The sequence below is a fragment of the Nicotiana tomentosiformis genome, chromosome 5 (genome assembly GCF_000390325.3).
Source record: "Nicotiana tomentosiformis chromosome 5, ASM39032v3, whole genome shotgun sequence".
Lineage (NCBI taxonomy): Eukaryota > Viridiplantae > Streptophyta > Magnoliopsida > Solanales > Solanaceae > Nicotiana > Nicotiana tomentosiformis.
The window spans coordinates 11,069,989-11,085,162 of NC_090816.1; the positions used below are offsets into that span (position 1 = coordinate 11,069,989).

The window sequence follows — 15,174 nt, forward strand, 5'->3', positions numbered from 1 at the left end:
AGTATCAACAACCCATAGTAAGAGGCTCCGGGAGGATAATATCACGTTCAATGATTAAGACTCGGATGGATTACTACTGCCACATAATGACGCAATGGTAATCTCTTTAAATGTGTTAAATTTCAAAATTAAGCACATTTTAATGGATCAAGGAAGTTTCGCCAATATCATACAATGGAGAGTTCTAGATCAAGCTAAACTCACCGGGAGCATTGTCCCGATAACAAAGATCCTTGCTGGATTCAACCTCACAAGCATGACGACCCGAGGGCAGATTTCGCTGCTTACGAATACCGAGTGTCGCGCCCCATTTTTCTCGTGAAAAACGGGCTTCAACACGTGACAACTCCTTTTAGAATGGGAGATAGAGTGCTAAAGGAGAAGAGTCACAACCTTATGATTTTTAAGGTGCGTTAGGGCACCTATTATGCAGATAACTCTATTTGACTAGTCAACGCCACCAAAGATCGGGTAAGGGCTCAAGTTACCTCAAAAAAAAGGTGTTAGGCATTCCTCGAGGTCCACAACTGTGGGTCCCGACCGAACATAAGATTATGTGGATTATGATTAAGCTAAGTGATCAAGTAAACAAAAGGAATTCAGAAGTCAAAGAACTTTATTACAACATGGTTAATACATATCTTAGTGGGAATACAGGGATATGACTATTTAGATCTAATAACATATAAAAAGAAGGGAGGGGTTCCTAAGTTTTTTAGCCTAAAGGATCACCCCGTGCAACATAAACAATACTTCGTAACTCCCTCAAGATTGGGTGTTACTCATATTATTCAGCGGGCACAGACTATCATCTCCTGCTACCCGATTACTATGTTAAAGTTATTACCTAAAAGCGTTATAATTCAATTATAGGTCGTACCCTATGAGTGCACTACCCGTCCCATACCTATGGTCCATGAGGTATTGGACCTTTACTTTGGATGATTCTATACCTCACTTAGGCTGCTCAGAAATGTCAAAACTAGGCGACATACGAAACACATTGGACTTCACATATAGGCGGTCAAGGCTCAAGTTTCCCTCCACACTTAAGCAACAAATGCACGCAAGACAAATTGTATGTTGAGCAGTTTAAAATTAATTATATCCCTATATACATGTTTTCTATGTGACAGGTCATTAAGGCATGCAAGCAGTTTCAGAAACCAAGCGTCGCCCAGAGACAGGATTGTACAGTTGTCGCATATTGATTGTTGAAATTGCATATTTCCAGTTATTAGTCATGTAGATGTTGCACCTAGGTGATTTATGTAATAGAGGGAGTAGAAACTCAGAATTACTCATGCTTTTGGTAACGGCCTAAGTGAGCGATGATCAGTATTGAAAGGGCGTCATTACCAGTTATTAAGCCGAACAGTGGCATCCTATAGGAATGATTTCTAACGATTAGCACTTGAGAACCTGATTTTATTGTTAAACCTTATAGGCAGGTTTTCTAGGTGAATCATGAGATGCAATGACAAATGAGGTGATCAGAGTCCTATAGGCATGATCTCTAGTGGATATGCTGCAGTAATGCAAATTAACGGAAAATTCAACGATATTTATCTCCTACGGGCAGGTTTTCTAACAATATATAGCAACAAAGATAATGAGGCATTTGAGCTCATGCTTTGCTAATAATCAAGTAGCACAAGTGTGTGTGCTTTTTCCTAATGCCATGATTTTTACAGTGTGCATAGAGAATGAACAACATAAATCAAGTGCATCATTCAATTTTATAGTCATGTTATCTACCCATTGCATATTAACATTAGGAACTACCCTAACCCGTTTTACTAACAACCCCAATTTTTTATACAAAAAATTATTACAGGCTCAATAATGAGTAAAGTAACAATATTACATAACAGTTAACAGGCCCACTGTAGGCCCAAATAAAATAACTAAATACCCAGCCTTACTGGGCCTTCAACAAATAGCCACGTTCAATACACGATCATGGATCCATAAAAGAGCCCATACCAATTCAATGAGCCATAGCACCAAGTGTTGCACCACTTGGAATAACCAATATAGATATACAGTACGTGACAGGGAAGTAGAGTATTAGGGACAGTTTTGGAGGTTGAGAGAATGACTAGGACCAAGCCCTAGTGTGTCATAGTTCACAAGGTCCTCAATTGGACCCCGAGCAGTGCTCACACTAGGGAGGCCAACAATGGAACCTAGATAGCCTTGGCTTTCAGCTGGCTAAGAATAAGAATTTTGAATATCAGAGTAACAAGTAAGGAGAGTGGACAGAAATTACCAGACTGAGCATACAACATAACTGGTCAAGTATCCCAGTAAATTCAACAAGGTTCATATAGCCTAAATACCACATAGACAACCATCATATGAATTAGGAGAAGAAACAGGTTTACAAACATACATAGGTTGCATGAAGTTGAACTGGTTGAAACCTAAGGGTCTAAATTAAGTTAAATCTAACCTAATGCCATATTAATCAATAATTAGCCATGATGGAGGGATACACACATTGATAATCACAAAAAGTATAGAATAGCAAATGAACCAAGGAATACTGAAAAAGTATTAGCGTAGGAGCAAAGTCCTAGTCAATAGAAAATAGTGTGTTTATCTTTTAGAAAATCAGGATAACATGAAACAAGTTTAGAGTAGATTTTAGGGCAGCATTCCATAGAGTTAGGGCTAATACACAAAGAGCATTCCAATATACACAGAACTCAGTACCAAAAGGTTCATTCAAATAAAGGGAAGATTTCTATAGAGTTAGGGTAATATCTAAACACAATATGCAGAAATTGGTAACTTAACACCATACAATCATAATAGTCATGCTCATGTTGAAGTGGACTGTTATTGAAGTACAAAACTAAATATGTTAAGATGCTACGGGGTACAGAACCCATCTCAGAAGACAAGAGATCACAAAGTGCAAATCATAGAGAAGCATAACATAAACAATAGGTTATCTCATGCGTTTAATTAACACAGACTGACATAAAAATGTTGAACATTATCATAGTTGAATCATGCTCATGCAAGTTCAAATACATATTGCAAAAGAAGGAAGGAAATTGAACATTGCAAGAGTTTAGACACTAACCAGTAGCAGAATCAAAGAGTGAAGAATGTAATAGCAAACACCCCAAATCCCCGATGCTTCAGAGTTCAAAAGAGCCTCGAGAATGGGCTCCGAGCAGTGCTTGCACCAGAGGAGGTTGTTCAATAATTTAGAGAGTGTTCGAGTGTAATGGTGAGTGAGTGAGAGAGAGAGAAGAGAGTAGTGAAAATAGTAGCAGGGATCGGGATTCAAATATGTCGAAGGGGTTTATATAGTAGTATATTTCACACATAAAATAGGAAATATGGTAAAATTAAAAATAAGAAAATATGCTAGAATCAATTTAGGGAAAATAATACATAGAATAGGAAGTTCAGTAAATTAAACAGAGAATAAGGAAAAATAACATGAAAATAACACTTAAAATAAGGGAATACAATAGATTGAACATAGAATAAGGATAATATCATACGAAAATCAATTAAAGTCAGTCTTAGGGCAAATAAAAGTAAAAATAGGGAAATACGATGTGTTAAACAGAAATGAGGAAAATATCGGTCAAACACGAGAAAGGTAAGAATATCAATCGAAAATCAGTAAAGAATAAAGGAAAATCTCGAACCCTGGTTCAAAAGGAAAGCACAGATGGTCGAAAATCACACTGAATCAGACCATATAGCCTGATAGTGAGTGCATATAGACGAAATATTGTCTAAATCTCAAAGGCTGAAGGTGGTGGAATCCGATTTTAGGACTGGTACTTGCAAAAATTGGGGCAAGTACTATGTAACACCATAGTCTTGCAAATAATACGAAGGTAACACATAAAAGTCAAGAGAATCATGGAAGGAATCCCTAATTGAGATGGATTCGGAGAAGATTGAAAGGGCGGCTAGGGTTTCGGTGGGAGAGAGGAGAGAGGATTTTGGGCGGCGGTTCAAGAGGGAATGGGGATTAGGGTTAAGGGTTAGGATAATAAAATGAGGGATTGATTGTGGGTAATTGATCTTAGAGATCAACGACCAGGATTTTAAAAGAGCTGGGTCGGGTTAATAGACGGGTATAGGGTATTGTGTCGCTGGTGTTGGGCTTGGGGTAATTGGGGTGTTGGGCTAATGGTTTGGGACAAAATCTGGTCCGAACATTAGCCTGTTTTGGGCCAGCTCTTGAAACACTTGGAAATTAATTAAAAATAAATTAGTAAAACTTTTAATAAATGGTAAAAATAATATTTATGCTATAAAACTATTTTAAAAATAATAAATCAACCTTATAAAAATATAAAATGATACTTTGTCATAAATAATATAATAAACGTAATTATTTGTAGAATATAGGCTATTATTTCAAAATTAGATAAATAGCTTAAAAATACTAATGTAATTATATGGAATAAAATAAAATGTTTGAAACATATCTTATAGGTGAAAAATAATTATTCTAGGCAACTAAGTCATCACAAAAATAATTTGAAGGATTTTATCTATAATTAGAATATAAGAAAAATTAATTTAAAGCTCTAAAAATTATGAAACAATTATAGAAAATGCGTGTATAGGTTTATAAACTAAATAATGATGCAAATATGCTATTTTGAAAGTATATATGTATTTGAAAAATATGAGGGCAAAATTGGGTATCAACAACTGCCCCTATTTACCCGGGAATGATGAAAGAGTTGTCGAGTAAAGAAAATGATGACCGATTTTGACCGAATTGAACGAGGGATAATATGATTTGAAACAATAGGGGTCGAACCCTAGTTCCTGAGTTGCCTACATATCCCTGGTGTTACGATAATCAGGCTATGTGTAGTTCTGGATCCATCGGTCAATTGAACCGATGGAATTGTTATAGGAATGGTCGTATGTTTCAGAAATGGTTCTTTTGGGTAGATCAATATCAGATGAATTTACGCGAAATAATAAAAGTGAATCTGAAAAATTATGGATTTATCTCAAAATTAGTATCTGAACGGTTATCAAGTAAAAGTGGGTAACTGATGGTGGTTGGATGCGTTTGAAATAATTGCAGGATTCGAATGGGGAAATAAGAGCGAAGATTGCTCCCGTTAGGAGAACGGTCACTTCCTCGATTACCTGCAAAACTTAAAACACAATGCATGCAAATATATATGGGTTATTGCGAGAATTTAAACATGATGCAAATTCCCTTTGGACCATGAAAGTTATCTTTGGACGGTGAGGATGATGTCCTTAGACCATGACGTCCTGGGTCATGAATCATATGATAAGGGATTCACAGTCCATGAAACGATGTCCTCGGGCCATGAAAATGGTGCCTCTGAACCATGACAACTTTGAATAATGATGTGCAATACTGAGAGATCCTCAGGCCATGGAATGGTATCTTCCGGCTATGAGGATGATGCCTTCGGACTATGACGCCTTTGGACAAAGATGCCGATGTTTCAGCCTATGAGATGTAAAGATATGATGCTAGATCGTATGTAAAGCGAAATAGAGCTTGGGAAATGCTTAGCCGCAAGCGAATATAAGACAGTGCTAGGTCTTAAATAGCATAATGGAGATAGCATTTAATCTTGAGGAAAAGGCAGTGCTTAGTCGTATGCAAGAGGGGGAGGCAAGGCTTAGCCTCATGCAAAATAGGAGACAGTGCTTAGTCTCATGCAAGTGAGGGAAACGGTGCTTAGCTTCATGCAAAATAGGAGACAATGCTTAGTCTCATGCAAAGAAGGCAGTGCTTAGCCTTGTGCAGTTAAGGAAGAAATGCTTAGCCTTATGCAGTTAAGGAGGCGATGCTTAGCCTCGTGCAAATAGGAGACAATACTTAGTCTCATGCAAAGAAAGGAGATAATGCTTAGTCTCATGCAAGGAAAGGCAGTGCTTAGCCTTATGCAATTAGGGAGGCAGGACTTAGCCTCATGCAAAATAGGAGACAATGCTTAGTCTCGATGTAAGGAAAGGCAGTGCTTAGCCTTTATGCAATAAGGGAGGCAGGTCTTAGCCTTATGTAGTTAAGTAGGCGGATACTTAGCCTCGTGCAAATAGGAGACAATGCTTAGTCTCACGCAAAGAAGGAGACAATGCTTAGTCTCGTGCAAAGAAAGGCAGTGCTTAGCCTTATGCAATTAGGGAGGCGGGGCTTAGCCTCATGCAAAATAGGAGACAATGCTTAGTCTCAATGTAAGGAAAGACAATGCTTAGCCTTTTTGCAATTAGGGATGCAGGGCATAGCCTTATACAGTTAAGGAGGCGATGCGTAGCCTCGTGCAAATAGGAGACAATGCTTAGTCTCATGCAAAGAAAGGAGACAATGATTAGTCTCATGCAAGGAAAGGAAGTGCTTAGCCTTATGCAATTAGGGAGGCACGGCTTAGCCTCATGCAAAATAGGATCCAATATTTAGTCTCGATGTAAGGAAAGGCAGTGCTTATCCTTTATGCAATTCGAGAGGCAAGGCTTAGCCTCATGCAAAATAGGAGACAATGCTTAGTCTCATGCAAAGAAAGGCAGTGCTTAGCTTTATGCAGTAAAGTTATGCAATGCTTAGCCATATGCAAAGAATAGGAGGCAAGTGGAAAAGTATTTCTTAGCTGAAGATATTTGTGCTAGATAATCTGAAGGCAGTGTTTTGATGTATCTGCGAGTATCGTTATCTTATTGTACCTGCATTCAAAGAAAAATTATGAGTTCTGTGGGGGAAGGTTTGTTCGCGTTTTTGTCTTCTGCCTTGCCTGTGCTCCTGTCTTTAGATCCTGTTTGAGTTACCCTGGGTAGCATCTGGCTGCCATAGAAATAAAATTTTCGAAAAAATATGCATGTATTTGATAAATATAGTTATTTTTAAATATAGTAATATGTAATATCAAGTAAATTTAGATGAACCAATGACTGTGACATATTTTAGAGACATTGTGACTTCTTTACTTTAGAATTTTGAGGATTTCCCCACTTTAAAAGCAATTCTTTGACCGTTCTATGTATGACGAAGTTGGCTGGACTTGCTTCAGAATTTTGAGGATCCTCCTCAAAATTCTGCCCCAGTTTCTGACCATGGCAAAATGAAGATCATATTGAGATGTGACCGAACCCACAGGGCTGTCTACGTATCCCCTCTTAAACGGGAATCAGGTCAAGCGTAGTTCAGTTACATCGAATGAAGAAATGTAAATAATCTAAACATAGTATCTCTTGACTGTGCCTGAGTTGATAGGTTTTGGCCAAATTTCTCCGTCCATTTCTATAAGTATGAGCGATCCTCCTGTTAGTACTGTGTGAACCATGTAGAGCCTTTGCCAATTGGGTGAACATTTTCCTTTGGCTTCATCTTGATGCGGGAATATCCGTTTTAGCACCAACTGCCCTGGTGTGAATTGTCTGGGCCTGACCCTTTTATTGAAAGCTCTGGACATTCTGTTCTGGTAAAGTTGACTGTGACATACTATGTTCATCCTTTTTCTGTCAATGAGAGCCAGTTGTTCATAACGACTTCGTATCCATTCTGCATCACTGAGTTCAGGCTCTTGTATGATTCTCAAAGAAGGAATTTCTACTTCGGCGAGAATGACAGCTTTAGTACCATAGACCAGCAAATAAGGAGTTGCCCTAGTTGATGTGAGAACCGTGGTGCGATATCCAAGTAGGGCAAATGGTAACTTCTCGTGCCATTAATTTTGATTATCTATCATCTTTCTTAGTATCTTCTTGATGTTCTTATTGGCGGCTTCCACAGCTCCATTCATTTGTGGCTTGTATACCGTGGAATTCTTATGCTTGATCTTGAAGGTTTTACACATGGATCTTATCAAATCACTGTTAAGGTTGGTGGCGGCGTCGGTGATGATTGATTCTGGTACCCCGAATCGACAGACTATACGATCCTTAACGAAATCTGCTACGACCTTCTTCGTTACAACCTTGTAAGATGCGGCTTCAACCCATTTTGTGAAATAGTCTATGGCCACTAGAATGAACTTGTGCCCATTTGAAGCGGCGGGTTCAATTGGACCGATAACATCCATCCCCCAAGCGGAGAAAGGACAAGGTGCACTTGTTTCATTGAGTTTATTGGGTGGTACTCGTATCATATTAGCATGTACTTAGCATTGATGACACTTTTGGACATACCTGATATAGTCTGTTTCCATGGTCATCCAAAAATACCCTGCTCTTAATATCTTCTTAAGTAAGATAAAGCCATTCATGTGTGGTTCGCAGGTTCCGTTATGTATTTTTTCGAGCAATTTGGATGCTTCCTTGGCGTCGACACACCGTAATAATCCTAGATCTGGAGTCCTTCTGTACAGAATCCCTCCGCTTTGGAAGAAGTGGTTAGATAATCTTTGGAGTGTGCGTTTCTGAGTATGATTTGCGTGCTCTAGGTATTCTCCTTTTGCCAAATATTCTTTGATGTCATGGAACCATGGATTTCCATCAATTTCTTCTTCAATGTGAGCACAATAAGCTGGCTGGTTATGAATCCCTACCGAGATAGGGTCGATGAAATTCTTATCTAGGTATTGTATCATGGAAGATAGAGTGGCCAATGCATCTGCGAACTCATTATGGACTCTCGGAACATGTTTGAATTCTATATTTGTGAATTCAATTTTTGTACATAGTACAAATACGGCATTATTTTTGTATTCTTTATAGCCCATTCTCCTAGAACCTGATGTACCAAAAGGTCTGAGTCACCAATTACCAGTAATTCCTGAATGTTCATGTCAATGGCCAACTAGAGTCCCAAGATACAAGCCTCATATTCTGCCTTATTATTGGTATATGGAAATCTGAGCTTTGCAGATACTGGATAGTGTTGACATGTATCTGATACTAAAACTTCTCCAATACCCACTCCTTCGAAATGTGTAGCTCCATCGAAGAACATTCTCCAACCATCACAGGTTTCGGTAATATCTTCTCCTACGAATGATACCTCTTTGTCGGGAAAATACATTTTCAGTGGTTTGTACTCCCCATCTACAGGATTTTCTGCCAAATAATCCGCCAAGGCTTGCCCCTTGATAGCCTTCTGAGTTACATATATGATGTCGAACTCACTTAGTAATATCTACCATTTTGCTAACTTCCTCGAGGGCATGGGTTTCTGGAAGATGTATTTTAACTGATCCATCCTTTATATGAGATATGTGGTGTAGTCATAGAAGTAATGCCTCAACTTTTGAGCTATCCACGTCAAAGCATAGCAGGTGCGTTCCAACAAAGAATATCGTGCTTCGTAGGGTGTGAACTTCTTGCTCAGATAGTATATGGCATGTTCCTTTCTTACCGTCTTGTTGTATTGTCCCAAGACACAGCCGAAAGCCCCATCTAGTACAGATAAATAGAGTAGCAGAGGTCTCCCAGGTTTCGGTGGGACCAGAACAGGTGGTTTGGATAAATATTCTTTAATCTTGTCAAAGGCTTTGTGGCATTCTTCAGTCCAACTTGTTGCAGCGTCTTTCTTCAACATTTTGAAAATCGGTTTGTAAATCACAGTTGATTGTGCTACGAAACGGCTGATGTAATTGAGACACCCTAAAAAACTTATCACATCTTTCTTGTTCTTTGGAGGTGGTAAATCTTGGATAGCCTTGACCTTTGATGGGTCTAGCTCAATTCCTCAGCGGCTGACGATGAACCCTAATAGCTTTCCAGCATGGACTCCGAAGGCAGATTTTGCAAGATTCAGTTTCAGGTTGTACCTTCGAAGTCGATCAAAGAATTTCCTCAAATTTGCTATATGATCTGTGCTTCTCTTGCATTTGATGATGACATCATCCAAGTACACCTATATCTCCTTGTGTATTATGTCGTGGAAAATGGTTATCATGGCCCTCATATAGGTGGCTCCAGCATTCTTTAGGCCAAACGACATCATTTTGTAACAATATACTCCCCATGGTGTAAGAAAGGCTGTCTTTTCGGCATCCTCTTCATCCATCCAGATCTGATGATACCCCGCAAAGCAATCCACAAAGGATTGAAGTTCAGGATTGGCATAGTTGTCAATTAGTATATGTATATTGGGCAAAGAGAAATAATCTTTGGGACTTAATCTGTTTAAATCCCGATAGTCGACACACACTCTGACCTTCCCATCTTTCTTTGGAACCGGCACAATGTTGGCCAACCAGGTTGGATATTCAACCACTCTAAGAACCATGGCTTTGATCTGCTTGGTGGCTTCCCCTTTATTTTCAGACTCATATCTGGTTTGAACTTTCTTAGCTTCTACTTTACAGGCGGGCACATAGGGTTGGCAGGTAGTTTATGAGCCACTATGGACGTGCTCAAACCGGTCATATCATCATAGGACAATGCAAAAATATCCTTATACTCCTTCAAGAACCGGATGTATTCTTCCTTATCTGACGGTGATAGGTGAATGCTTACACGAGTTTCCTTGACTATTTTGAAGTCTCCCAAATTAACGGTTTCAGTCTTATCCAAATTGGACTTAGGCTTATTTTTAAAATTTTCTACTTCTCTGACAATTTCCTTGGGTATTATATCCTCTTCCAGATCCTCTGAATCACTATCCTTATGTTGCGTTGTCTCGTTACATGTCACAGTCGTAGGTTCATCGGGATAGGTAATAATAATGCTGTAGAGAAAAAAAAATGTAAAAAATAATAATAAATACTAAAAATAACAATGTGTTAAATAAATCTTGAAAATGTCAAACAAGTACGGCTCGATGACTAAAGCAATTATTTCAAAACAGAATACGTTCAGAACAAAATATTGAAAATGTCATAGATGCTCATAAAATTGCTTTTAAAAATAATTGAAGCTAACTGCCAGGCTACCCAAGAACTCGATGGGCCCTTGATGGCGCAACAATCCAATTCTTGAGAACAACTCCCTTCTCAATTGTCTAAATAATAAGGTCTTCCTCCTCCTCCTCCTCCTCCTCCTCCTCCTCCTCCTCAACTATCACGTTGCAATCCATGTCTTTGTCATCCAGAAATAGCTTCCTTATGCCAGCTAGAGCTTCATCTTCTTCAAACTCCCACATCATGTCAGCTTGATGAAATGACTGGCTCAAATATGGTATTGGCTGCTCTAGAGGATAATAAGGACCACGCCACGGTGGCAACCAATTCTAATACCCGTGCCAGGTGTATTCATACCCAAGCCCAAAAGTTGTGTCGTGATGCTTTAGCTGTATTGGTTTGGTGATCCCCTAGAGATTCTTACCGAGACCCTTGCCAGGTTCATACCTTGTCCATGCCAATACGCCTTCTATCTTACTGTTCCACCATTTGTCTTTTTCAATTACATTGACGTGCTCGACGCGATGATATGTTTCTCCACACAACTTCCTTCTATTCTCGACGACCGGAATAGTTTGATTGGTGTAAATGGGATTACTTCTATCCCCATGGATGATCACTTCCTGATGGTTCCACTCAAACTTCACGGCATGATGTAGAGTAGAAGCCACAACCCCAGCAGCATCTATCCACGGTCTCCCCAACAACATATTATATGTAGCAGATATATCCACTACTTGAAATTCAACATCGAACCAGGTTGGGCCTATCTGTAGGCTGAGGTTAGTCTCCCCAATTGTGGCCCTTTAAGACCCATCAAATATTTTCACATTCATGCTCCCTACTCGTATCTCATGCAGACCTTTACCCAACCTTTTCAAAGTAGTTAGTGGACAGATGTTGAGATTCGAATCCCCATCTATCAGGACCCTGGCAATGAATTTATCCTCAAACTGCACGGTGATATGTAGTGCCCTATTGTGACTTAGTCCTTCAGGTGGCAACTCGTATTCATGAAAAGTGATCTTTTGACTTTCTAACACTTGCCCTACCATGTTGGCCATCACTCCACTGGTGATGTTATTTGGTACATAAACTTCATTCAACACCTTCATCAAGGCATTCCTATGTGCCTCGGAGCTTTGCAGCAGTGATAAAATGGATATTTGAGCTGGGGTTATGTTCAGATGATCAACCACAGAATACTCTGTCGACTGCACCTTTCTCCAAAGGTCATCTGGGCTATTCTCAATGACAGACAGCTTAGAGGCGGCTTCTTTGCTTGTTCCTCCCAAATTCTCGGGTGTATAAACCCTACTAGTTATGGTCACGCCTTGCGCTGCACCTGCTTCTTCCATTTTTGCCTTTTTTTTTTCTTCTTGCTTCCACAACATAATCCCAAGGTATAGCATTAGACTTAAAAGACGGCGTGGGTGCCACCATCACGGTGAAGGGTGTTGTTACCTCAACCTCAAATGGGGTTGGTGCGGCTACCGCAACTTCAATCGGTGCCTCGGTATGTATCACGATAGGTATGAGAGTGACTGGAGATTTTTCAGGGTTATCCCCTTCTCGAATAAGTCTAATTGACCCCTCTGAGTCCCATTCTTCACCGGTCTCTATCACGTTTACCCCTTCACCCCTGTGATCTGGGAGAGGATTGTTACGGACATTGGGGGCAGCCTCTTTTGCCTGTATCACTTTGGTGTCAATTAATATCTGAATTTTATCCTTCAAAGTACGACACTCATCAATAGTATGACCCTTCATGCATGAGTTATAGGCACATGTCTTATTTGGATTAATCCACTGGGAAGAATTTTTCATAGCAACAACGGGAATGGGAGTGACATAATCGGCAACCTTCAGTCTCTCGTACAGTTGGTCTATGAGTTCAGCAATTGAGGTGTATTGTCTGGGTGGTCTGCGATCAAAATTTGGTCTAGGTTTTTGGATTTTTTGGCGGGCTGGTGGTGAGTGGTAGTATGTTGGTTGGGTGTTATAAGTATGGTAAGTGGCGACAGGTTGTTGGTACCTGGGAGGTGAAGGCTGATATGTGGGTGGGGGTGTTTGGTATGTAAGAGGAGACTTTGGAACTTGGGATACCATCACCGCACCTACTTCTTTCTTCTTGGAGATACCCCCTAACTGTAAGGCTTTATTTGTGGCTTGGAGTGCTTCAAAATTTGTCACTATTCCGCTTTTGATCCCTTCTTCTATTCTTTCTCCCAATTTGATGATGTCAGAAAATTTATGGTTTTCAATAACCATCAGTCATTCGTAGTATTGCGGATCCTGAGCTCTGACGAAGAACTTATTCATATGTTCTTCTTCCAGTGTTGGCCTTACTTTTGCAGCTTCAGACCTCGACCGAGTAGCATACTCGCGGAAAGTTTTTGTTGGCCTCTTCTTGAGATTCTGAATATAGAAAATGTCTGGTGCATTTTCTGCGTTAAACCTGAACCGATCCATGAAATTTGATGCCATGCTCACCCAGTTAATCCATTTCTTTGGGTTTTGACTGATGTACCAAGACAGGGCATCTCCGGTGAGGCTCCTCATAAACAATTTGATATTGATTCTTTCATCCTTGCTAACTCCCACAAGCTTGTCACAATACGTTCTCAAGTGCACCTTCGGATCACCAGTCCCATCGAACATTTTGAACTTAGGAGGTTTGTAACCTTCTGGCAGTTCTACATCTGGTTAAATACACAAATCTTCATAATTCAAACCCACAATGCATTTACCCCCTTCGACACTTTGAACTCTGCCAGTAAGTTTCTTGAGTTCTTCCGCTATGTTCTTGATGAGCAGGTCCTTATCGGAGGATTCGGGTTTGTATAGGGTCTGTTGTGGTGGGGTAAATTTTCCACATATATGGGATTGCTTTGGTGGACTCCGGGAATCTGGGTGTAATGGTGGTCATTGGTTGAGTTTTGTGGGTCAGGGCTAGGTTGTGGTGCATTCTGAGGGGTGTGGTATGTGGTTGTTTATAGGTATTGAGTTGGGTGGTGATGGTGTTGTTGAGGAGTAGGTATTGGTGGAGGGTTGTGGTTATAAGGAGGTGTGGCGTATTGATGTGGTGCGGGAGGATTTGCAGATTTTAATTTTGTGTGTTTTGGGGAGGTGCCGGGTTATGGGCGTTTGTGTTTTGTTGGTTAATGTCGGGGACGTTTAGGGTGAGGGAAAGGTTTTTCAAGTTCCAGACCTGCTCAAGTTCCCGTTGTAGCTCCAATAATTTTTGTTCCAGATATAGGACCAATTCATTATGTGCTAGAGTATTCTAATCGTCCGAAGATTCAACGTTCTCTGCATTGTCCTTTCTTATACTACTTAAATCGTCCATCTTTCCCTTGGTGGAGGAGGAGGTGGAGGACCTCTGGATCTAGTGTGATATGTAGATGATGCTAGTATGCGCGAACCAACATTTGGATAATGGGAATAAACAAAAGAAAAGAAAAACAAAAAGGTAACCAAGGTAGTAAGGGATATTGAAAGAATGCTTGCAATATTGAACATGCTTTGCAAAATCATGTAACAGATTCGTATCCTAATTTGAGGGACCTCGTTATGCCCGAGGTAGGCCTAAGCGACACATAGACTTGGAGAAAATTGATGCCAAAAATTGTGTCATTTCATTAATGCGAAAACGAATCAAATCCTTACTAAAATGACAATAATAAGAAAATTACTAATGGCATTTGCCTTATTACAATCGAAATTTAAAACTAAGCTAAAAAGTAGTAAATAACATCATTTCCTAATCTACTTGGCCCTAGAGAGACCTTCTCCATGCTTGGCCTTCTTGGATCCATCAATCAAGTTCCCCAGGTCGCGCATGTCAAATAGTAGGTAAGCCCTTGCTAGATGCCCTCCCTCATTGCCTTCCGTATTCTGACAATCCGAGAGCCTGTTATTCATCTTCCCCTCAAGTTCCATTAACCCATGCTCCAAATATTCAAATCTTTCTGTTGATTTAGTAACAATTTATTTTCATTCGTTGATTGCTTCCATGTCTACTTTGTGTTGTTCCAAATGCCTAGCTTCAGACTCGAAAACCCTCTTGCGCAGCATCCTATACTTGACTTGTACTTCAGCAGCGTCATCTATAACCCTAGTTTTTAGATTAATCCCTGGCTTGACATCTCCCGCTATATCATCTACCAACCATGATGGGTAGAAGTATACATGGTCGGTGTGGTACCTGTCTGGCTCGATAGTGTCTTTCTCTTCAATGACCTTTTGATTCCACATATGTTGTGCCTCGAACTTGAATGGAATGATGTTCCCTTTAAATTCTGCTTTGTACTGTACCATGTTGGAAACCCGAGGTATAACTTGCTTTCTTCCCACT

At 39.9% G+C, this 15,174-nt stretch overlaps 3 protein-coding genes across 3 annotated transcripts; all 3 read right to left on the minus strand.

The window, feature by feature from the left end:
- Window positions 1-7,211: 7,211 nt before the first annotated feature.
- LOC138891918 (uncharacterized) lies at window positions 7,212-8,123 on the minus strand. The gene is made up of 2 exons (XM_070175605.1): window positions 7,794-8,123; window positions 7,212-7,691 (listed from the first exon to the last, which is right to left on the minus strand). Exons 1-2 carry the CDS (start codon window positions 8,121-8,123, stop codon window positions 7,212-7,214), a joined length of 810 nt encoding a protein of 269 aa, XP_070031706.1.
- A 3,500-nt stretch (window positions 8,124-11,623) lies between these two features.
- LOC138891919 (uncharacterized) lies at window positions 11,624-12,926 on the minus strand. Its single transcript, XM_070175607.1, has 2 exons — window positions 12,282-12,926; window positions 11,624-12,199 (listed from the first exon to the last, which is right to left on the minus strand). Exons 1-2 carry the CDS (start codon window positions 12,924-12,926, stop codon window positions 11,624-11,626), a joined length of 1,221 nt encoding a protein of 406 aa, XP_070031708.1.
- Window positions 12,927-13,091: 165 nt separating this feature from the next.
- LOC138891920 (uncharacterized) lies at window positions 13,092-14,759 on the minus strand. The gene is made up of 2 exons (XM_070175608.1): window positions 14,606-14,759; window positions 13,092-13,519 (listed from the first exon to the last, which is right to left on the minus strand). Exons 1-2 carry the CDS (start codon window positions 14,757-14,759, stop codon window positions 13,092-13,094), a joined length of 582 nt encoding a protein of 193 aa, XP_070031709.1.
- Window positions 14,760-15,174: the final 415 nt, after the last annotated feature.